Consider the following 23,085-nt stretch of genomic DNA (forward strand, 5'->3'; position numbering starts at 1 on the left):
CTACCTGTGTTCCGGTCCCATTTGGAAAGTGTTCCGTACCCTCCGAGGGGAGCGTACCTGGTTTGAAGACCGCTGGTCTAAACTGAGGACCCTGGGCAAGTCGTTCCTGTCCGTGGACCTCAGTTTGCCCCACTAAAAAAAATGAGGCTAGACGCAGTGATCTTTGGGGGCCTGCCTAGCAAGAGATCAAATCAATAAAGGGGCTTCGAGGAGATTGCGACTCCGAGTAGATCGCGGACGGGGCTTGCGCACACAAGGCGGATCCCTTGTGGTTTCCATCTACGCGGGCGGGCGCAGCGCCCCGGAGGCCCAGCTTTCCCGGGGAATTCCTGGGGTGGGGGGGCAGGGGTGCGGGCACGGGCACGGGGGCGGGGCGGGGCGGGGCTGGCCACCGCCTATAAGGAGGGCTGCACGCCGGCAGCGGCCACTTGCCTGCGCGCCCTTTCCGAACCGCGATACCATGGCCCCCGCCCGCCTCTTCGCACTGCTGCTATTCCTCGTGGGCGCCCCCGCCGCCGCCGCGGAGTCGGTAGGTGCTTGGAGATCCCCGTGGGGGGGGGGGCAGAGCTGTGCCTCCTTTGTTCCTGGGAACCTGGGATATAGGGTGATCGGGGGCTGCGCCGCCCCCAAGGAGCTGCCGAGGCCGAGGAAACTTTGTTGCAAACTTGGCTCCGAGGTCACAGGGAGGCCCCGGGTGTGTCTGCGTGGTGGTGGGGTGGCTCCGCCGCTCGCCGTGCGCCCAGAGCCTGTTGCTCTTCCCGCCTCCTCTTGGCCTCCGCCCCGCCGCGGGCTCCTGGCTCGGACGTGACTAAGCCGGTGTCATCTTCCCCCACCCCCCGCACCTTCCCTTGTGATCCTGAGACCGGCTCGTAGCCCCGAACCCTCACGTCGTCTCCTGGGCTCCCGGGGCTCCGGAGCGGGCAGCTCCAGAATCCGAGATGCCTGGGGTTGAGGGGGGCTGTGAGTGCTCGGGAGGGGAGGGGTGTAGGGTTCTGCGGGGCCTTGTTTCACACGCCGGGGAGTGGAGAACTGAGTCCTGACCTCACTTCTGGCCGCCGCGTTGCCACTGGCTTGTGCCACTGGCCCTGCCCCTGCCTGAGTCTCAATTTTCCCACCTGCACCAAGGGTATGGGGGAGTAGGGCAGAGCTGACCAGTGCGTCTTTGGGGTCCGTTCCTACAAAGTTGAGACTCTGCTCTTTCTAGGGTAGACGGGAGGTAGGGTTGAGGTTCAGCACTTCACATCGAGTTGAGCGCTCCCCACCCCCTTCCTTTTCTGAAAGGGAATGTCTGTTTCTGCTCAGTATAGACTGGAACATCGAAGCACCCACGTTGAGGGGAGTCAGGTGAAGGGGGGAGAGAAGGCCTCCGTGAGCCCGGAGAGCCTTTCCTTCTTGCTGCCCACGGGTCTCTGTAGGAGTTTACAAAGCCCTGGGCCACCTGCAGCTCCGTCCACCCCAGCAGCTATCGGGGGAGTAGGGAGGCACTCTCCTCTGGAAGGTTGGGGGAGCCGGAATTGCTGGAAAAGGCCATCTGCCCCCCAAGGGTCTGGGTTTTGTGTCTTCTTCATGCCCCTTAAGCTCTGGGGTTTGGGGAGGGAGCAGTGAGTCTTCTTGCCAGTTCCTGTCTAAGGTTCTCATTTCTCTGGGCTTGGGGGAAAGTCTTTTCTGCTTGGCAAGCTTCAGTGGAGGCATGAGTAAGACCCTGAGCAATAACCCTCCAGCACAATTGCAGGTAGGCAGTGATGATAGCAGTTAGTGCTTACGGTGTGCCTGGCAGTTTCTAATAGCTTTCTAATGGCTCGCTCAACTAGCTTAATTCTGACAACAGCCAGGTTTACTGTTCTTTAACTGGTCTGGAGGGTAGAGAGGCTAACTACCTTGCCCCAGGCCACCCAGCTAATTAGGGGGCTGGTTCCTCCCTGCTCTCATCTTAACTTGTCCTCTGATGCTACTCTGAGTAGCTGCTGCTATGTCCCTTCCTCCCATAACTCAAGACCAATTTAGATTCTAATGATTTGGGGCTGGCCGGCCTCAAGGCATTCTGAGGTAGAAAGTGATGACTTCCCCAAACTAAGAGCAACCTTGCAAAAAGTTAGTGGCTGAGCCAGAACTCGAAAGCACGCACGCCGTCCTGTTCCTTGGTGCAGTGGTCCTTCCTAGGCCCTGAAGGATGTGTTGAAGTCCAGCAGTCAGGGAGGCATCCAAAGGAAGGCCATGTTGGTACCCGCTGGCCTGGGCGATGTGAGAAGGAAGACCCCAGAGGTCATGAGGTCAATGCTTGGGCAATAGTCTAGGCTCAGGGACTGCCGAGGTGGCAAGTCCTTGAGTGAGGAGCAGACAGCTATGTCCTGGAGGCAGTCAGAAGGATGTGGTTTGGGGGAGGGCTGTCAGTCCCTTGTGTGTGGTGACCCATCAGCTGGGGACAAGTCAGCCCTGAGCAGCTGCTTCCTGAGAAAGGTGTTCTTCTGTTTCAACCTGACCTTAGTGCTCCCCTTCCTGGCTAATGTCACAGACCTTCCGCCTCTAATCAGGTCACAGGGTTTCCCCTTTTGGCCCCGCTGCCCCCTTTCCTCCCAAGGATGTGGCCGGAAAAATCAGGCTGTCACAGTGGGATTAGACCGCAGAGATGACCTAGTCAGCCTTTTTTTTTTTTTTTTTGCAGGTGGAGAAAACGAGGCCGAGGGAGGAGGGTTTTGCTGATAGCAGCTATGACTTATTGAGGGCTTGCCCTATGCCAGGCTGAGTATGTGGAAAGCACTCCACAAAGAGCCGGTGGGGACTGTACTGTGCCTGCTTTACAGACGAGGGAACTGAGAGCAGTAAAATGGGTACCACTCTGGGGAAGCAGAGAGCATCCAGGTCATCAGAATCTGTCCACTACCACTACCACCTTCCAATAGTGTTGTTGGGGCCCCTCCTCAAACTGTGGGTTTATGCCCAAGGCCTGCCCTCCCCTGGGGTGGTGCCCTCCCCCAGGTGCCACAAGTTTTGGGAAGGGAAGCCAGGCCAAGCACCCAGCGTCTTCTCCATTTGGCTTGGGCTTGCCATCCTAAACCAGTTCTTCCTGTCCAGCTGGGAGCATTCTCCTCAACTGCCTTCCGGCCACTCCCTCGCTGGCCAATTGAAAGCTGCCTTGTTTTGGGAGTCTGACAACCACCCCCTAGTGCACAACCCACCCGTGTGGCATAAGGCCCAGTTGGTTTGGGGGAATTGTCCCCCACCTCCCAGTGTACTTTAGCTTAGAGATATTTCTGATCTCCTTGAGAATTTTCTCCTTGATTGCGTTGAAGTGGGATTGGGGAAGAAGCCCAGGGGTCTAGGACCCTTGAGTGACCAGTGAGAGCTCTTTGGAATTCTTAGAAGCCCTGAGGCTACCAAGCAGCCAGGAGAATATTTGGGCCATGGTTTGTGGAGAGGGGACGGGGTTCCATTTGGTTTGGCCCCTTTCCCTCTCTGGGTTGACACCCCCCAGAGGCCTTTCCAACTCGGATATTCTATTAGTGATTAATTACTTACACTTTGAAAAGGGCTTTGGAAATTATAAAGACGTCTAAGGTTTTCTCTCCCTTAAAGAAAGTTATATATGGGGAATGATATGCCCATGAAGTTCTGAGTTGTGCACCCCCTCCACACACGCACACACACACACACACACCACTTCCACCCACACACACCCAAGACAGGAAGTCTATTCCTTTTTAGTGAAGTACCTGTCTTGTAGTTAGTACTCAGGAAATGTTTTTATGAATGAGTAAGTAATGTTCAGGCCTGTAACTTCATTCTAAAAGGTGCACTGGGTTATTTGGTACTGGTATGAATGCCTCCTGCTGCACTGGGAAGTAGGTATGATTATCTCCGTTTTTACACACGAAACTGAGGCCCAGAAGAATGTAGTGGTTTGCCAAGGTCAAAACAAGGTCTGTCTGATAACACAATGTATCTGCTTTGAGTGTCCTCAGAGAACATTCCAGATCAGGAAATTGGCCCGGTTGAAGGTAGATACCTTAGGTCTTACTTCTGAAGCTGGATGACCTTGAGCAATATGCCCTATCTCTGGATCTCATTGTCCCCAACTCTAAAATGAGGAGGTTGGACTAGAGCCTTTCTGGGCTTTCTTGGGAAAGAGCCTGAACAGGAGAGAAGCTGGGGGTGGGGAGGGACATTCAGCTCCTGCCATCTCCCGCTCCTGGAAACAGAGGGCTTTTCCAAGGACTTGGAGTGCTGCGCGGCCTGAATGCGGGGTTGGGAGAGCCAGGCTGGGGCCGCCCACCCCCAGCCACCTCCCAGGAGGATTGACTCCTAGCTGTCCTCAGCCTCCTGGACTGCTGCTGTGATTTCCAAATGACGTTGCACATTGGGAGGAGGGGCTGGACCGAGCTCTGAGCGGCTGCAGGAGAGCAGGAGCCGGCCTGCCGGGTCTCTCTACCCATCCCACCTCTCGGCCACAGGATGGCTCTGTGGTAGGGGTGTTGTGGGGGGCTCCCGAGTTTTACCTTGTCCTCTGAGAGCCTAATAAAGACAGTGAGCGTCTCAGTGTCCAGGGCCCAGGCCTTCACAGTGCCTTGCCCTGTGTGTAGACTTGGAAAGCGTAGAGTTCAGCCAGTCCTCAAAACTGGCCCCTGGGCCTCTGCTGAGCAGGTACTTCTTCTTTTTTCCCCCCTTAAAACAAAACTAAGGCTGCAACTAGTCTGAGTTTATAAAGCAAAACTGGGACAGTCTAGGCTGGATTTGACCCCAGGAGTCTCTGGTTTTTTGGACGCCCCCTCCTAGCTCTCTGGGCCCTGCCTAGAGGGCATTGGCACATTGGTTTGGGGTTAGGAAGGCCGAACTCCAGAGATGTGAACTCCAGAGATGTGAAGTCCTACCTGGCTCAGGGTGGACCACTCCACCCTCAGCGTCTTGGTCTGTAGGAAAATCTGGCTTGTAGGAGATAACAAAACTGCAAATACAGCTCCCAGTTTGTGCCTGGTAGGGAGAAGGTGTTCTTAGTGACAGTCCCTTGCTTTGTCCAGGCCCCTTGGATGCTACCTGGTACCTTTGAGGAACCCATGCCCTTGGCCTCGGGAAAGCTTCCTCCCCTCCCCCATTCCTAACCTATAGCTGCAAGATGGGAAGGGAAGAGTCCAGGGTGGGGCTGACGGAACCCCGAATGAATCTGCTATTTATTTGTCCTAGAAGTGGGCTGTTTGCTCATTATCAGATGGATCTATATTTAATCAAGAACCAGTTCCCAGCAGCCCCACCCCACCTGCCTGGGTCCATAGGAACCCCCAGCTGAGCAGCTAACAACCCTGAGGGAGAGGGGTTAGGGGGATCTCCAAAGGCTACAACCACTAGGACGCTGTCCATGACTCAGGGGTCACCCTCCCAAGTTGGAGGAGGGGTGTGAGAGGCCGAGCGAATTGCAGATCGGGCGATGGGCTTTGAGGAGGGTGATGGTGGACAGAAGAGGTGCTGTTCTGAAAAGCCCTTTCTCCTCTGTTTTCATTGCCTGGTGCCTGGAGAGGGCAGAGGAGCAGGCATCTGTCAGCAGTCGGGGCCTTATTTGCCCCTAGGAGTACAAGACGCCTGGCTTCTCGGGCCGGTTTGTTATTAACTTGCTGGTGAGCTTTGGGTGCAGTCCTACGTGTCCGAGGGGCCTCCGGCCCTGTCTGCCGGAGGCCGGGCGACCGGAGAGTGAGTGGTACCTTTCACAGCCAGAAAACCCCGAGTCCCATCCCAGCTCTGCCTCTCACCCCTCAGTGATACACAACTAATAAGTCACTTCGCAGATGGCACTCTATAAAACACGTGTCACTTGAGGGTCATAATCGGTGTTTGGCAAACTTGTAAAGTGCTGGCTTAAGTTTAGTTTATTATTATTTTCGGCTAGACCAGGGCTCTTAACCTGGCCAGAATTTGGCTTCTAGAAGGTGGTGTCTGTACACAGGTTGAAAATGTAAACCGATTGGATCCAGTTCTTGGGGTTCAAAACATTTTATCCTCTTCGTAGGGCTCCAGGAGTCCCCCGAAGATCACTCTGGTCTGAGCAGTTCTTTCCAGCCTTGGCCTTCTGCAGCCCCTCTACGGACCCCTCTGCTTTCCACCTCCCTCTGTGTCCCCTGTTCCCCCCCACTCCCGCCCTCCACCCAGGCCCTCAAACTCAGCCCACCCGCCTTCACTCGGCCTGCCCCCTAACCCGTCCTCCAGCCCCAGCTCAGCTGCCCTAGTTTTCTCTGGCACAGTCAAAGGGCTGTTAGTCAGGTGACACCTGGGGTAATGGAAAGGGAGGCAGGGAGAGGCTGGTATGTGTGGAAACAGTGACTTGATGGGGCCTGCCGGTCATGGCCAGGCCTGCAGGGACTGGCTCTGCCGCTCCAACCTCGGGGCATGGGAGCAGGGTGACCAATGGCTGTGCGAGCCACCAGGAGTAGGGCCGCTCCTTGCCCTGGGGAAGCCAGGCTGAGAACTGTCTGTGGGACAAACTGACTTGATCGGGACTGGTGGCTTCCCCGAGTGGCAGGAGAGGCTTCGAAGGGGCAGGAAGCCAGCACCCAGAGCTGATCTAATCAGCTCAGACAAGGCTATCGACTCTGCTCTTGAGAACAGGGAGGCTTGTTTATGTCCCGCCCGCCATCCAGCAGGGACCTCAGATGCAGGATCCGCTGCCTAGATTAGGAACCCGGGCTTCAATGCACCTCTGTCTGTGCGGCCCTGCGGGAGCCAGCCCCTCCCGGCTGTCTCCACCGGTAATCGGAGCAGTGCCCAGCTTGGTTACCAGGCCTCAAGACAGAGGGAGGCTTGTCTCTCTGAGAACTGTCTTTACAGGTGGGGAAACCAAGGCCCAGAGAGACAATCTCCTGAGATCGCCCTGAGAGTTAGTGACGGGGTACGACATCAGCTCCCGGCAGGGGGACCTCAGGAGGCTCCAGAAGCCCCCCACCCCACCCCTGCCCCCATTCCTAGCTGGCACCTCAGGATCCTGAAGCCCTTGCTGTGGGAATGGACTGCCCTGGGGGGTTGGTGGAAAGCTGGCTGCTGGCAGTGCCAGGCCTGGCTACTCTCCTGAGCGATTGTGTTCAGAGTAACCCGACCTCAGAGTGGGTAGAGCCTGGGCAGAGCCGACATTCGAACCCCTACCCCACCCCAGACCTGGCTTAACCCTTCAGGTACCAGAGCACCAGGTTGTGGATTGCTGGGTGCTTGTTTTTGCCTAGTAGGTATTTTTTTGCAACCCAGGGCAGGGCAGGAAATATTCTGGCATAGAATTTCAGGCATCTGTGGCTTATTCTTGTTCAATCTTTTTGGACCCTTTGACTACTAATCTCCTTATCCAGAAGGAAGACAAGTGGGGATTACTAACAGCCGCTAGCTACTCATTGAGCACCTGCTCTGTACCCCAGGCCCTTTGCACACACTAATGCATTTCCCTTAATCCTCATCACCTTGCAAGGTGCTACTAGCCCTGGTTACCAAAAGAGGAAACTTAGGATTCCAGGTGTAAAATAAGCCCCTAGACTCACAGTTTTGCTTGCAGACCTGCCTTTCCAGCTAACCGCTCTAGTGGAGCCTTCCTTTCAGGCAAGATGGAGAAAATCCTGATCGTGGCCCCCGGGTTTTGCTCATTCTGAGCGTCATCTGACCCTTCCAAAGGGGGGTGGGGGAAACAGTGACTGTATCAATGGCCCCTTCTGGAGATCTCCTGCTAGGATCTCTCTGGGGGGCTTAGTCATGGAGTCCAGGGTGCTCACCAACCTCCCCTTCACAAAATTTGGCATGACCAGCGTCCTTCTGGCCTCACCTCTGGGAAGAAAGGTCAAGTGTGTCCTTGACCCTACCTGCCCTGGGGAAGAGCCAGGTGGGAGAAAGCTCTCCCTCTTCCCCGCACAGTTCACATTAGCCAAGCCCTGACCCTGAACTTCTCCCTGGTGCCCCAGCCAAGTTTCTGTTCTTTTGTTTAAGCAATATCACTTTCACCTTTGTTTATTCCCTGGCCAGGGGAAGGGGTGCCCTGGAGTCCTGGCTGGCAGTGTGGGCTGTGGGGCTGGGGTGGAGAGGAGACGTGTGGGTGGCAGTGAGAAGTCTGACTGTGGCTAAAACACAAGTCTTGAGAAAGATCTGGGATTGAATCCCAGCTCTTTCACTTTCTAGCTCTGTAACTTTGGATGAATAACTCACCTGCACCTCAGTTTCCTGTGGAATGGGTAGAACGAACACCCTCTCAGTTTGTGCCATGTAGAGAAGAACCCGGCTCGGTGCCCGACACACAGTGGTACTTGTGCTAGCTGCCCCAGCCCCCATGCTTGTCCTGGGTGACAAAAGCTGGAAGTCTTTGGAGCAGGGTTGCTGACCTTTCCCAAGCTTCATGCCCGTAGCCTAAGGACTGGATGGGGGTATATCTGGATTGACAGCTGCTCCTGTGTACTTGCTGAGACCTCAGGAGCAGCCAAAGCCCTGGCAGAGGAGAGGGAGGACAACTTCAGCTCGGGAGCCAGGAGACCTAAGTTCAAAGTCCAGCTCTGTCACCAGCTGCTTGGGTGACCTTGGCAAAGCCCCTTGTCTTTTAATCTGTTCCCTGGGTTATAAAATGAGACGCTTGGGCTCTGTGGCCTCAGATACCTTCTGTTGGCAGGTGTTAATGCCTTTAGAACAAAACAGCACCTGCCCCTCTTCCTTCTATGGATAGTGTGGGGTCCCAACGCCGCTAACCCTCCAGGCACTGCTCCAGGTACCCACCAGCCCTGGGGTCAGCAGGTCTGGGCGACCCAGGCCCACGGCCTCATTCACCTGCTGATTTCTGGTGTGTGTCTGTGAGAAGGGCAGAGACACGGGGAGACCTGAGGGCCCAGAGAGAGGTGCCTGTGCTTGCGCACGCATGTGGGTGCATGTTCCCTGGGCAGGGATGGGGCGAGCTGAGGAAAAACACATCCTAAGCCAGCAGCAGGGTGGGGTCCTCCTCTGGTCAGGGCTGGGCCTGGTCCAGACCCAGTGGGCCTTGCTGATAAGAGGGCCCACACACAAACAAGTGATGATTACCCACAGGCCTCCGCAGCACAGTCTGGTCTTGCTGGCCTAATCTTAAAGGGCTCCTGCTCACTTGGGAGTTTCCCTGTTGTCAAGGGTCGTGGGGAGAGAAGGAGCCAGAGAGGTTGCTTTTAGAGTTGAATGAGAATTTAATTTCCTGTTTCCTCTAATCAACATACTTCACAATTCTCCCAAGTTACTTTGACTTGATGTAGGAGGCCACCTGGTCTCACCTAATACAGCCTTTAGGGACCCCATCCTTTCAGAGCCTGAACAGGTATCTGATGGGGTCTAATCCTGATCATGCTGCTGACCCCGTGTGTCCTTAGACAAGTCCTTTCTCCTCTCCAGGAACCCGGTTAAATGTGAAAGGTCAGGGATGACCAGGTGACCACAGAGAGGGCTGGACTGGGAATAAATCTGGTTCAGCCTCAGTTTTGCAGATCTGGCTGCAAGCTTGCCACGCCCGCCTCCTCTTAGACGTCATTTCACCAGCATTACTGTCGCCGATCAGCCTGCTAACCCATGGGCTGCTTTGAAACACTCACATACCGAAAGGCAGGTGAGGAAGTGACGTCACATGGCTCCTGGGGACGAGGTGGGAGGGTCTCGGCCTGAAACAGCTCCTGTCTTGAAGACCGAGCTCTGACTCCCCCGGCCAGGCTGGTCTCCAGGCCAGGTCAACAAGTGGCCCTAGTACCGTCTTTGCCTCCTGGACTGGTCTGACCTGCACTGACCAGGGCTCCCTTCCTACCTGGGTAGGCGGGCACTCTGTGTGCACGTGGATTTATGCACGTGGATCAAGGCTCAGGTGACCCATGCTTCGGTTCTGGTCCAGTGTGGTCATTTTCTGCCTTTGATTTTACCTTTCTGAGCCTCCCACACCCACTTCTGCCAAAAAATAAATAAAATTAAATAAAATAAACAAGATAAAATAATCTATGAAGAGAGCTACTTCATGCTCAATGCTGGTTAGCCATGGAGGGCCTGCTGTCAGGTTCTGGGCCCCAGAGGAATTTGCAACAGGAGAAGGGATAGGTCAGGACACAGGGACCCCGCCCTAGATACTGGCAGCTTGTGCAACCACCTCGGAGCCTTACCGCCGAGCTGCCAGACCAAAGCCACAGGCACAGGGCTGTGTGCGGGGGCTGGGATTCCAGCGCCAGCAGCTCAGCGGCTCCCGATTCCCAAGTCATGAAGTCATCCCTAACCAGGGCTTAACCCCTTCTGGCTGCTCACCCCCTGTGTGCCAAGCGCTCAGCAATCCTTCCTGAGGAGGTGGGGTGCCTGCCCACTGCCTTCCTCCCAGCCTGGCCCCGCTCCCTTCCCGGAACCTAGCAGAAGCCCTCGTGGGCGTAGAACAGAGCTTGACAGGTGGATTCCGCCGCCTGCCTCTCTTCCTGGAAGCCGGTGGAGGGAGTGCAGGAGCCTGGGCCCCTCCTGCGGTGGTCGCCTTGTCTTAGGAACCAGTATTCCTTCTCGTGTGCTCCCCCATGTTGGAAGGACAGCCGGGGGCATTAGAAACAGAGACCTGGCCTCATTCCCCTGGGAGCTGGGTAGCTAACTCACCGTGTGAACTTGGGCAAGTCATTGGCCTGTCCGGGTCTAATATTCTCTCGAATTCTGTGAAATGAGAGAACAGGACGTCCCTGGCTTCTCCAGCTGGTATTCAGTGGTTCTGAGCAGAGCCCCGACTTCCTGCTCTTCGGGCCTCTAGGAAAGAAGAGGAGAATCAGTTGGGGGGAGGTGTTGAAGTAATCAAACCCTAACCTTTCTGGCAAATAGTAGACCTTTTAATATTTGAATTAATTAGTGAAATCATGAACTTGGCCCAGGGCTGCTGTTCTGTGGGCAGAGAGAGCCTCAGCCTGGAACTAAGGACGGGTGCTGGGCAGTCCGTGCTTCCTGCGCTCCTGAGCCTTCGGGGTTGGGCTGTGCTGTAGGACCTTGAGGTTCTTTGCCTCTCTGGACCTTTGTTACTTGCCTTTTAAAAACTTCTCAGTGGGGATGGACGGTAAGATTCTGCTCTGACCAGGTGGGTCCCCGTGGGGGCGGGGCTGAGTGACACTTGTTGGTGCTGGAGTAGATGGTCCGTGAGGGCAGGAACTGTGCCTCCCTGAGTCCTGCACAGTGTTGGTGGCAGAATAGATCTGTCGGAGCTGTTTGGAAGGCTGGATACAAGACGACGCTTATGTGTCTTGAGTCACCAGGTCTGCACAACGCCCTGACCTGAGGCGGTCCTGCCTGTCCCAGACGAGTCTGACTCAGATGGGAACGTGTCCTGGAGCCAGTAGCCCTCTCTGCTGCGGGTGAATCAGCTGCAGCGGCATCATAGAACCCTGGCTCCCGGAACCCTGGAGTAGCGTATTCTCCGGTCAGCCTGTGTGAGTGAGAACGCTTGGCTCTGAAGTCAGGTGGCTCACTGTGGAATCCTCACTCCTCCATCTGCTACTGTGTCACCAAAAGAAAATGATTTCCTGTCTTTGATGCCCACTTTCCTCGCTTGTAAAATGGGGTTGGTTCAAGTCTGGTCTTTAGAATTAAGAACAGGGCCTGGCACATAGTAATCGCTTAGTAAATGATACCTAGTATTATATTTACATTCTGATTATTACCACCTTCATTATTTTTATTAGCCCAGAATGGGAAAGGGACTTGCCTAAGGTCACACAGCAAGTTAGGGGGCAGGAGGGGTCTAGAACCAAGGACTCCAGGCTCTGGCCTGGTCCCCTTCCGGCACCTTATTTAGCTTCTAAAATGACCATTTCACTGCCTTTCGGGGCTCAGGAACTGTTGTAGACTAATTTGGGGGCTAGAGGCTGATCTGTCTCCTATTTCGCCCTAGATCCGAGAGACCGAGGTCATCGACCCCCAAGCCCTCCTAGAAGCCCGCTACTTTTCTGGACCCCTGCCGGACGATGAGGATATTGGGGAGCCCGGGCAGGATTCTGATGACTTTGAGCTGTCCGGCTCGGGAGATCTGGGTACGGAGGGTGCAGCAGACGGGCCTGGGGTGTGGGGCTGGAGGGGAGGGGGCCGGGACCCCTGGGAGGGTGATTACACCTTGAGACTTGGCCTTTGTGGGGATTTTCCTAGAGTGATCCTTCCTCCCCAAATAAAAGGACTCAAAGTGACGGGGCTGGCCATTTCCATCCCTGAGACCCTCCTCCCAGGGCTGGCTGTAGCTCTAGGTTTTCCGAGCACCAGCCTGGACCTCTCCACCTAGCGCACAGTGAGAGTGGGCTGGCGTGGGCAGAAAGACCTGGGGTCCTACACGGGCAGAGGTGTGGGTGGGAAACCAAGAACAAACCCCAGCTTCAGAGGGGGTGGGAGCAGGTGAAGGCACCCGGGCTTCTGGGGGCTGCACCTGGCGCTGATGATGTCTTGCATGGTCTTCTGTGACTTTCTGGTCATGAATGCTGGACCAGACAAAGCTACTGTGCAGGGTGGTGTAACAATTCAAAGTCTGGCTTTGGTGTTACATAGTCCTGAGTTCAAACTGCCGGGCTAGGACCTCTGAGCCTTGGTTTCCAAGTCTGTGAAATGGGAATAGAAATGACATTACACCAGTGTTTGGGGCACTGGACTCTGCACATACCAAGCACTAAGTATATTTTTTAATATTGTGATTTTTAATATTTAATATGGTAATCTAAAGTCTTGCCTTCTCAAATGAGTCCCCTGGGGACCTTGTTAAAAACGCAGATTCTGGTTCTGTGAGCCCTGACATTCTGCATTTCTAACTGGCCCCAAGGTGTGCTTTTGGTCCTTTACTGAGAGCAAGGGTTTGGGGCTGACAAAGCATCTGCCCAGAGACCAGGTCAGCATTCCTGGGAAAGAGCCAGGGGGCAGGTGCTAAGAGCCCCATTTTACAGATGAGGTGACTGAGGCTGGGGTAGGAACGTCACTTGCTGGACATTGAGCATTTGGCAGTGCTAAGTCAGGGCTCCCCACAGCCGTGGCTAGAAGGGGGCCGTTTATCTGGGGGGTATCTGACGTCACACTCACACAGTCCTTCTGACCTCACAGATGACTCAGAGGACCCCAGCGCCTCCCCCGCAGCAACCCAACCCTTGGTAAGTAACTGCATGCCGTGCCTCTCCCCGCTCCTCTGTAACACCTGTTGAGAGAGGCAGATAAGTGAGAATCTGACCTCACTCTGCAGGAAGGCTTTTATTTGTGACCTGGGCAACTTAGGGGTGGGTGCTTCTGTGGGTCACGGGGAGGCCATCCTCCCTGCAAGGATAATCACTGTCAACATTTAGATGTGTTTCCAGCCCCCTTTTTGTGCTTTTATAGGTATTTCCCAACATAAATATCAAATTGTATACACAGTTCTGTGTATTGTATTTTTATTTATTTATTTATTTTCAAAGACAGAGCGTCAGAGAGAGAGATAGATAGGGACAGACAGACAGGAATGGAGAGAGATGAGAAGCATCAATCATTAGTTTTTCATTGTGACACCGAAGTTGTTCATTGATTGCTTTCTCATATGTGCCTTGATCGCAGGCCTTCAGCAGACCGAGTAACCCCCTGCTCGAGCCAGCGACCTTGGGTCCAAACTGGTGAGCTTTTTGCTCAAGCCAGATGAGCCCGCGCTCAAACTGGCGACCTCGGGGTCTCGAACCTGGGTCTTCCGCTTCCCAGTCCGATGCTCTATCCACTGCGCCACCGCCTGGTCAGGCTGTGTATTGTATTTTTCACTTAAAGCAGTCATGAGTATTTTTCCAGAGTTAAATGTTCTTCCTATTTTTAGAGGCTGTATAATTATAGTTCTCCTAATTCCCCTTACTGATAGAAAAGTTGTTTATAATTTTTTGATAGCCTGAAATTATAACACTCCAGCAAGCATCTTTTATACAAATCTCTGATTAGCATCTTAAGACAGAGTCCCAAAGGCAAAGTCACTGCCTTAAAGGACAACCAATTTCTGCCGTTTTGCCAAACGTTCCCTTCAGAGTGGTTATTCTAGAATAGCCATCAAGCAGCAGTGAGTGGGGACCCCTGCTTCCCTGTACCCTTGGTCACATTATTCATCCCCATTTTGAGACAGATCTACTAGAAAAGTTGAGGGGAAGGACTTGGCAGCGTAATTGTTGAGGTTGAGGCTGATCTCTGCTCCAGGGTGCCGTGGTTCAGTCAGCGAGAGGGCAGGACCAGATTCCCCACCTGGCCAAATGTCCCTGTCCCCTGCCCTGGGTCCTTCCCCAACTCTTTTTTTTTTTTTTTTTTTTTCCTGAAGTGAGAAGCAGGGAGGCAGAGAGACAGGCTCCCGCATGTGCCCAACCGGGATCCACCCAGCATGCCCACCAGGGAGCAATGCTCGGCCCCTCTGGGGCATTGCTCTGCTGCAATCACAGCTATTCTAGCGCCTGAGGCCAAAGCCATGGAGCCATCCTCAGTGCCCGGGCCAGCTTTGCTCCATTGGAGCCTTGGCTACAGGAGGGGAAGAGACAGACAGACAGAAAGGAGAGGGGGAAGGGTGGAGAAGCAGATGGGCGCTTCTCCTGTGTGCCCTGGCCGAGAATCAAACCCAGGACTTCCATATGCTGGGCCGACACTCTACCACTGAGCCAACTGGCCAGAGCCTCCCTCCCCAACTTTAATGAGCCTTCCTCTTCTCCTTCCCCAATCCAGGTGCCCATAGAGAACCACATTCCTGAGAGAGCAGGGCCTGGGAGCCAGGCCCCCACCGAACCCGAGGACCTGGAGGAGAACGAGGTCATCCCCAAGAGGATCTCGCCATCTCTTGAAGGGAACGAGGATGTGTCCAACAGAGTGTCCATGTCCAGCACTGCCAAGAGCAGCAACATCTTTGAGAGGACAGAGGTCCTGGCAGGTAAGGCCCCTGCCCCTCACATGACTCCTGGCAGAAGGGGAGGCTCAGTGGGAGCTAGTGCAGCAGTCAGGAACTCCGGAGCCCATGGGGCTACTTGGTGGCCCTTTTTTAGGGCCATACTCTGGATGTCCCACCCTAAGGTGGGGTGGGGTAGGGTGGGGTGGGGCAGGGCTCTGACTCTGCAGCCTGGTGAGGGCTAGAAGAATTGCACATCAAAGTCTTCTAAAGAATAGACAAGGACAAGCTGAATCATTCAGTTTAGTCCTTTCTCCTCCTTTCAAAGCATTTTTGCCTACTGGGTTTGCTACCTGGGGAGTTAATTATTAAGGGTTAACTTCTTTGAAGACCTCCCTTGAAAGCCCAGATGCTCTTTAGCATTAGGCTGGCTTCCCCTACCCCCGCTCCATCACTTGACAGCCTTCTAACCTTGGCTGAGAAGCTTCTGAACCTCAGCGGAGATGAGCGTCAGTTTCCTCCTCTGTAAATGGGGACAGTGATACCTCCTGGGCTTGGTATAATGATTCCATGAAAAATAGGATCTGAAATAACTAGGCAAACTGTAAGGGGCTGTTCTCATTTGTTAGTGTGATATGTTAAATATAAGGTCAAGGTGAGAGGCAACAAGAGTTTGAGATTGAAAACAAGAGCTATTTGGGAAGCACTGATTCAGGCAGCAACCCAAATAGTGTTCGGGTTAGTAGAAATAACAATGGGTCTTATATATGCTTAAAGTAGCAGATAAGCTAAGATAGTGATGCTGATTCTAAAGAATATCTTTACTTTCCAGTCATGATATCTGCTTTTCTGTTATCTTTGTCATCAGTTGTTTGGAATACAATGCCACTTTAGGCCCCATCCCTCCAAAGGTTTCTTTGCCCAGTTTTGATATTCCAAAGGTTTGAGAAATAAGCCCTGCAAGGCAGTTCCTCTAGGTTGGCAGCTCTGACTCCTTTTTTTTTACAGAGACAGAGAGAGAGTCAGAGAGAGGGATAGCTAGGGACAGACAGACAGGAACGGAGAGAGATGAGAAGCATCAATCATCAGTTTTTCGTTGCAACACCTTAGTTGTTCATTGATTGCTTTCTCATATGTGCCTTGACCATGGGCCTTCAGCAGACCGAGTAACCCCTTGCTCGAGCCAGCGACCTTGGGTCCAAGCTGGTGAGCTTTGCTCAAACCAGGTGAGCCTGCACTCAAGCTGGCGACCTCGGGATCTCGAACCTGGGTCCTCCACATCCCAGTCTGACGCTCTATCCACTCCACCACCGCCTAGTCAGGCTTTCTGACTCCATTTTTAAGTGGCTTTGTTCATATTCTTTTTCACAAATCTACCATTGAATCTTCACCGACCCTTCCCAGTAGGTGGCACACAGGCAGGGAGCCTCCATGTGACAGGTTGAAACTGAGGCCTAGGGTACTTCAGTGGTTGGCCTCAGGCGAGAGCCATAGGGTTCTTGTGTATACTGTGCTCAAGGCACAGGGACAGAGCCCTGTGTCCTGCCTCCATCCAGAGCAGATAAGGGGCCTTGCCTGCTTCCTGCAGATGAGGCCCCCTGGGAGTATAACACCAGGTGACTTTAGGGCCCTCTTATCCCTCACCCTGGCCCCCATACCTGAGCCCTTCTATTTCACTACTTTCTGTGTGAGGTGGGTGCAGTGGGGGTGCTGTCGAAACCAGAGGGACCTTCAGAGACCATTCAGTCATTCCAGTTTCGGACGATTTGGCTGCGGTATTTAAAACCTCCCCCATCTTTCTTCAACCACAGTTTCACTTTCAGCTGGCATCTGTGGGATTTACATAATGTTTTGCCTTTTACCAACTAAGGGTTCTTTTCCTCTAAAAGAAAAAGATTCCTTTTATGAAAACCATAAAAGTGGTTTTAAAAACCACCGATCTAATCCAAGCAACTATTCCTTTCCCGCAGGGAAGCTGCCACCCAGAGAAGGCAAACTACTTGCCTTGAGTCACACAGCAAGAGACAGACCTGAAGTCAGGTCCTCTCCTAAACCTTCCAGTAGAGAATTAGACAAGTATACGATCTTCATGTGAAGCTAGGTTGTTGAGCTACACCCAGTCCCACCTTCCTAAACAGCACCTGGGAGTTTATCAAGTGCTCGCTATGTGCCACGTGATTCATGTGCCCTCTTCATTTGAGTCCCTACGACAACCCTGTTGGATTGGTGTAGTTACTGATAATGTTACAGAGAAGGAAACTGAGGCTCAGAGAAGCCAAATCACTTGTCCAAAGTCGTAAATCCAGGAAGTGGTAGATCTGGCATTTGAACCTAGGACCACACTCACTTCTGAGACTGTACTTGAACCTTGACCCTGTGGGGAGTCCCAGCGCAGAACTACTAGAGGAGCTGGGGTTGTCAGAGGGGAAGGTGAGGACAGCAAGAATGGGGTTGGTACCTGATATTCCCTGTGTTTTTCCTGGCATTTCCTGGGGGCACTTTGTTGCTGCTTTTTCAGAGTTTTAGCTAAGACAGAACCTTACTTGGCTCCTGTGCCCCCATTCTCTACATGGCTTAGGAGTGTGGGCAGGGATGGAAAATTAATCTTCTTAGCCTGAGTAAGACCGAATTAGGGGACTCAATCTGCCACAGAAAGGATTCTGTGAGACATCCCTGCCCCCTCGACAAACAGGGAATGAGCTATTCAGGCCTGCTGGCGGGGCACCGAGAACATCCACCCGAGGTTAGAAACTCACATCTGCCTGACCCTGGCCAGGTGCCCTTGGGCTGTGCTCCTCTGAGCCCAACCATGAGTGTCATTTATTGTTATGCCAGGCCTGATTCACGGTGCTAGGGACACAGATAGGTTTGCAATTCAGGAGTATTGAGCATCTGCTATGCACTTCTAAGTACTGTATAAGTGGATTAATGTATTTAATTCTGGGGACACTCATATGAGAAAGGTACTATTACTTCCATTTTGCAATGAGTGAGATGAAGGCACTTACGATCACACAGCCAGTAAGTGGCAGGACGTCAGTGGACACTAGGCTTTAACCACCGATCATAAACCACCTACAATTATCTAGAACAATGTTCTGTGGACACAACAGTCTGGTACACCTGTATGGTAGTGTATACCTGTGTGTACACAGATGCGTCTACCTGTCTATAGAAGTGTAGGCCAGTATGCATGCATACAGGTGCACACAGGGACTGTGCAGTGAGAGTATGTCTATGGCCATTCCTTTTTTATTTTATTTTACAGAGACAGAGAGAGAGTCAGAGAGAGGGATAGACAGGGACAGACAGACAGGAACAGAGAGAGATGAGAAGCATCAATCATCAGTTTTTTATTGCGACACCTTAGTTGTTCATTAATTGCTTACTCATATGTGCCTTGACCATGGGCTACAGCAGACTGAGTAACCCCTTGCTCGAGCCAGCGACCTTGGGTCCAAGCTGGTGAGCTTTGCTCAAACCAGATAAGCCCATGCTCAAGCCGGCGACCTCATGGTCTCGAACCTGGGTCCTCCGCATCCCAGTCCGACGCTCTATCCACTGCGCCACCGCCTGGTCAGGCTGTCTATGGCCATTCTAACAGGCTGTGACGCTCCTTCTTTCTGGCTCAGTTAGCGACAAGCTGCTGCTGGTGGGTTGGCCTGGTGTTTGCAAAGGGCCTGGTTTTGGATCAGACAGATGTGGCTTGGAATGGTGGCTCTGCCACTCTGTCGCTATGGTCTTCAGTGACTCCCCATGATTCCCCCCTTCTCATAAGTGATACCATGACTGGGTGGGGGAGGGTCCCCAAGTCTCAAGGACCCACGCTCACCTTGCCGTCCCCTCCTCCCCCCAGCTCTGATCGTGGGCGGCGCCGTGGGCATCCTCTTCGCCGTCTTCCTGGTCCTACTGCTCATGTACCGCATGAAGAAAAAGGACGAAGGCAGCTACGACCTGGGCAAGAAACCCATCTACAAAAAAGCCCCCACCAACGAGTTCTACGCCTGAAGCTTCCTCACCGGCACCGGCTTCCGCCTGGACTGGAGTGGGGTGGGAGGCCGAAGAATTGAGCAGGGTGGACATTAGGGTAGAGGGAGGGCAACCTATTACTGACCTGTCAGCATCTTCAGCTCTGATGACGTTTCAAGGGACAGCAGAGACATCATCTTCCGTTCCTGCCTGCCTCTTCTTGATTCTCTGGGCCTCGGTGGTCCCAGCAGGATAATGAGGCTAACCTTGGCCTTTCCGAAGGCAGCGTAGGGTTGGGTTATTTCTTCACCTTCCAGTTTAGAATCTAGGCCCGGCTTAGAGCCTGTACTGACCGTGCCTTGCGGAGCCCCTCAGAAGCCGGCAAGCTACTATCGTGAGTCCCTCCAGAAGCCTGCCCCCAGTGCCTTTCTTCCTGCCCCTCCCTTTCCCAGCCGGCCCCCCTGCGGGGAACTGGGAGAAGGAACTAGAACCATCCGCACCTTGAGCGGCGCCCATCAAAGGGCCCTGTGTCCTCACTGCAGGAGTCTCTGTGGTAGACCTTGGGCCATTGGGCTCTTTCAGGTGACTTTTGGAAATAACCTTTTTTATTTGGGGAGGGAAGGGAAGGGAAGCTGGGAAGGTGGAGAGAAGAGCTGAAAGACCATACTGAAATAGATTTATAGAATATTTGTAAATCTATTTTTAGTGGGGTTTAGTTTCTTTTTTTTTTTTAAACAGTTCATTCCTTTGCGTAGAGCCTCTCTGTCCAGTGAGAGTGCGCAGGCGCCGTGGCGTTCTCTGCCCTCTTGCACATTTCCACCGTACCAGCTACGTGTGTATTTAATGGGGTTTTTGTTTTTGTTTTGTTTTTGTTTCTCTAAAATAAGTGAAGAGCTGGAGATAATGATTTTTATTAAGGTTTTTTTTTTTTACTATTTATAGCTTCAGACAGGGTCTCTCTTTCCTTTTTCTTTAAATCCTCTCCCCATTTTATAAAACATACTTTAAAGTCCTGTTCCTGACATTGACCCTTTCTGAAGCTGCTCCCTCGAAGAAGTAGCTTTTTGCCGAGACATAGTTTTCTAGCAGATCCCAAAATAATAGTGTAAGGGATGGTGGGATATTTGTCTCTCTTTTCTTGTAATATAATTATTATTCTTTCTTGTTTCTAGAAAAATAGATACATATATTTTTTCAGGAAATAGCGTGGTATTTCCCACTTGAAGTTGGCTGGGTGGTTGAATGAGTGAATTTTTATGTGACTGAGGAGGGTTTTGCCTCTTTCTCTTTCTCTCTCTTTTTTTTTTCTTCTTTTTTTGGCTTTGTTTTGTTTTGTTTTGTTTTTTTCCCTGCCTCTTTCTCTTGCCCTGTTCCTGGTGCCTTTTCACTGGGCTGGAGTAATGAGGGTAGGTAGTTCTGTCTTGTTTTGGCTTCTGCTTTGAGCCAGCTGGGTGTTCCTCAGTTTCTCCAAATTTAAGAAGATGGAAGAGCCGTGCTGACTGAAACAGCGACCGCCAGCTACATGTGGCTATTTAAGTCGATTAAAATTACCTAAAGTTAAAAATCCATTCCTCAGTCACACTAACCACATTTCAAGTGCTGGGTTGCCACATGTGGCTAGTGGCCGCAGCGTGAGCGGGCGGGTAGAGACCACTTCCGTCTAGGGGAGCACAGTGCTAGGGAACCCGGCTGGCTCAGCGAGTCGCGGCCCCAGCTTTGCCCGGGTGATGACCTTTGTCTCCCTGGGCAAAGGGGCGGTTGGGGAGGGCTGATTAGGCCCTAGCTCTGGAGCCTGTTATCTGTGACCTTCCCTTCCACAGAGAGGCTTGGTGGCTTAGCCCGGGGCTGCGTCTTCTGACCCCACTGGCTGGGGTGGGGGGAATTAGCCTCGCTTCCTGCACGGTTCATTCCCATAGCCCAGGGGTCCCAGCTGGCTGGGACCCCTCCCCACCCCCACCCCCCGCATACTCTGCTCTGGCTATGTTGGAAGTGAGCGCCTCTGGTAGCTCCCCGTCACAACTGTTGACTGTTACTGATTTTTTGTAAAGAGATAATAAAACCTGTACTTTCTAGATCACTTGCCTCTGTGATTTTAAAGTTCGTAAGGAGTCATCCTTTCTAGGCTCCGTAACCCTTGGCCTCAGTGGGTCCCGGGACAGTGGCCCTGCCCAAGTGCCCTTTGGGGAGGCAGAGGGCAGAGGCAGGGACTGAAGAAGCCGGGAAGGGCCTGGAGCGGGGGTAAGACCCGCAGAACACGCCGCTGCCCGCCGCCCGTGGGCACGGCGCGCCTGCTCCGTGTTGTGTTTAGGCAGCACCGTGTTTAAAAAACAAATAGGCAGAAGTCCTTAGATCAGTTGCCAGCTAGAAATGAGGCCATTTCCCATTAAAATGCAGATTCCTCACTTCTCTTGGGAAGATTTGCCAATTCTCAGGCAGTAGGAGTTGCGACAGGCAGGGACCCGTCTGCACGTGGGTTCCCCGCCTCCCAGGCCTCCTTCAGCTTCACTCACATCAGCTGCTTGGCCTCCGCTGGCAATATAATTGGCAGGCTCTACACTTCTGATCCGCATAGTTACCCTGTGAGGTGGGTAAGATCCCCTTTACCAAGCGGACCACCCAAACCCATTCTATGCTTTATACCGGGACTCACTTAATTATCACAATTTCACAAAGTAGGTGCTGTTAGCACCCCTATTTTACAGATGGGAAACTAGCAAAGAGATGAAATAACTTGTCTAAATTGACAGCTACCAATGGCAGAGGTGGGATTCGAACCCAGGCAGGCGGGCTCTGGAGTCTGTTCATAACCACACTGCCTATCAGAAAGTCACCCAGGGCCCCTTCACTGAGGGGCTGCTCAGGCCCCACAAACCCCCTCTGAAGCTATGAGTCTGTTCCCAAATCCCTCCTGGGACCCCTGCCACACTGTGTTTCCTGAGCCCTCGGATGCTTGAGTGGGCCCCTGCTCCTTGTAACTTGGGTCTTGTGAAAGCCCTTGCATGTGTTCAATCTGTGCTGTCCAAAAATTTAAAAAACTAAAATTCGGTTCCTCAGATGCTCTAGCCACATTTTCCAAGGGCTCTATAGCCACACGTGGCTGGGGGCTATTCCATTGGACAGTGCAAACGGAAAACACTTCCGGGTCGTAGGAATTCTGGTACGGCTGTGAGGCGGTATCAGACCTCTGGGTTTGGATAGCAGCTCTCACTAGCTGTTTACCTTGTGCTCCAACAGCCGATGGGGAATAATAGGTGCCATGCAGTTAGTGCTTGTCAAGTGGCCTCTATTGTAATCATCTATTGTCATCGTAGAGGCCACCTTTCAGCTAAGGTGTTAGCTCCAGAAGGTCCCGGCTGTGTAGAATTACCCCTGAACTCAGGGGCTTATGATGGTATAAATATCTTACATAGTTTCCGTGGGCCAGGAATTTGGGAGCAGCTTAGCTAGGTGGTTCTGGGGTCTCACGAAGTTGTATTTGAAATGTTGACCAGGGCTGTGGCCAGCTGAAAGTTTGACCTGGCTGGAGGGGCCACTTCCAAGATGGACCTTGAATGTCTGGCAAGTTGGTTCTGGCAGTTGGCAGAATGCCACAGTTCTACCCTCTGTGGACCCCCACACTGAGGCACAGAGAGATTAAGTGTCCTCATGACACAGGGATGGCTTTTCCCATAGAATGATCCAAGAGAGCCAGGTGGAAGCCACATGCCTTTAATGACCAAGCCTCAGCAGTCACACTCTGTCCCTTCCACAATGTCCTATAGGTCATACAGGTTGGTCCTCATTGTGAGAGGGGACAGCAGAAGGGTAGGGGGTAAGGGTCATTAGAAGCCATGTGAAGGGCTGGTGACTGTAGCCCCACTGCTGGTCAACTCTCAACAGAGGTTCATTTATCTGGAGCGCTCTCCGAGTGGAACTTGGTATGATACTGTTTCTGAGAACTTGGGCAGGGAATGCAAAGTGGATTTTGGACAATATCAGGCCATTTTATTTCATAATCCTACCAATTTTCCGAGGCTACAGAAGCACTAACCCCTTCATGGGGCAATGCCTTCATGTGGCCTGCAGGCCAAATAGATGTTCCCTTGCCAATAGTTTGAGGAGTTGTCAACAGAGTGGAATAAGGATAATTCTAAGATGAGATGGCCCCCAAGATTTCTGCCCCCTGGTGTCTACAGTCTGTATGTTCCTGCCCCTGGGTGTGGGCAGGACCTGCCAATGTGATGGATGTCACTCCCATGATTAGGCTCCACTAGATAGCAGAGGGGAACGTATTTTTCAGATGTAATGAAGGTTCCCAACTAGTTGATTTCTGAGTT

The 23,085-nt window shown here is 52.8% G+C and overlaps 1 protein-coding gene across 1 annotated transcript; it reads left to right on the forward strand.

Annotated features, from left to right (window-relative positions):
• Positions 1–420: 420 nt before the first annotated feature.
• On the forward strand, positions 421–20,859 carry SDC4 (syndecan 4). Its single transcript, XM_066387685.1, has 5 exons — positions 421–529; positions 11,849–11,987; positions 13,033–13,079; positions 14,644–14,845; positions 18,657–20,859. The coding sequence occupies exons 1-5, from the start codon at positions 461–463 to the stop codon at positions 18,806–18,808; spliced, it is 609 nt and encodes a 202-aa protein (XP_066243782.1). The 5' UTR covers positions 421–460; the 3' UTR covers positions 18,809–20,859.
• The last annotated feature ends 2,226 nt before the right edge of the window (positions 20,860–23,085 follow it).

Source organism: Saccopteryx leptura, chromosome 5 (genome assembly GCF_036850995.1).
Source record: "Saccopteryx leptura isolate mSacLep1 chromosome 5, mSacLep1_pri_phased_curated, whole genome shotgun sequence".
Taxonomy (NCBI): domain Eukaryota; kingdom Metazoa; phylum Chordata; class Mammalia; order Chiroptera; family Emballonuridae; genus Saccopteryx; species Saccopteryx leptura.

Excerpts from the sequence above, each read along its gene's own strand:
- SDC4 (XM_066387685.1), top strand. The coding sequence starts at position 461 with ATGGCCCCCGCCCGCCTCTTCGCACTGCTGCTATTCCTCGTGGGCGCC. Across the intron at positions 530-11,848 it reads CCGCCGCCGCCGCGGAGTCG|ATCCGAGAGACCGAGGTCAT; the intron begins GTAGGTGCTTGG and ends ATTTCGCCCTAG. Across the intron at positions 11,988-13,032 it reads GTCCGGCTCGGGAGATCTGG|ATGACTCAGAGGACCCCAGC; the intron begins GTACGGAGGGTG and ends CTGACCTCACAG.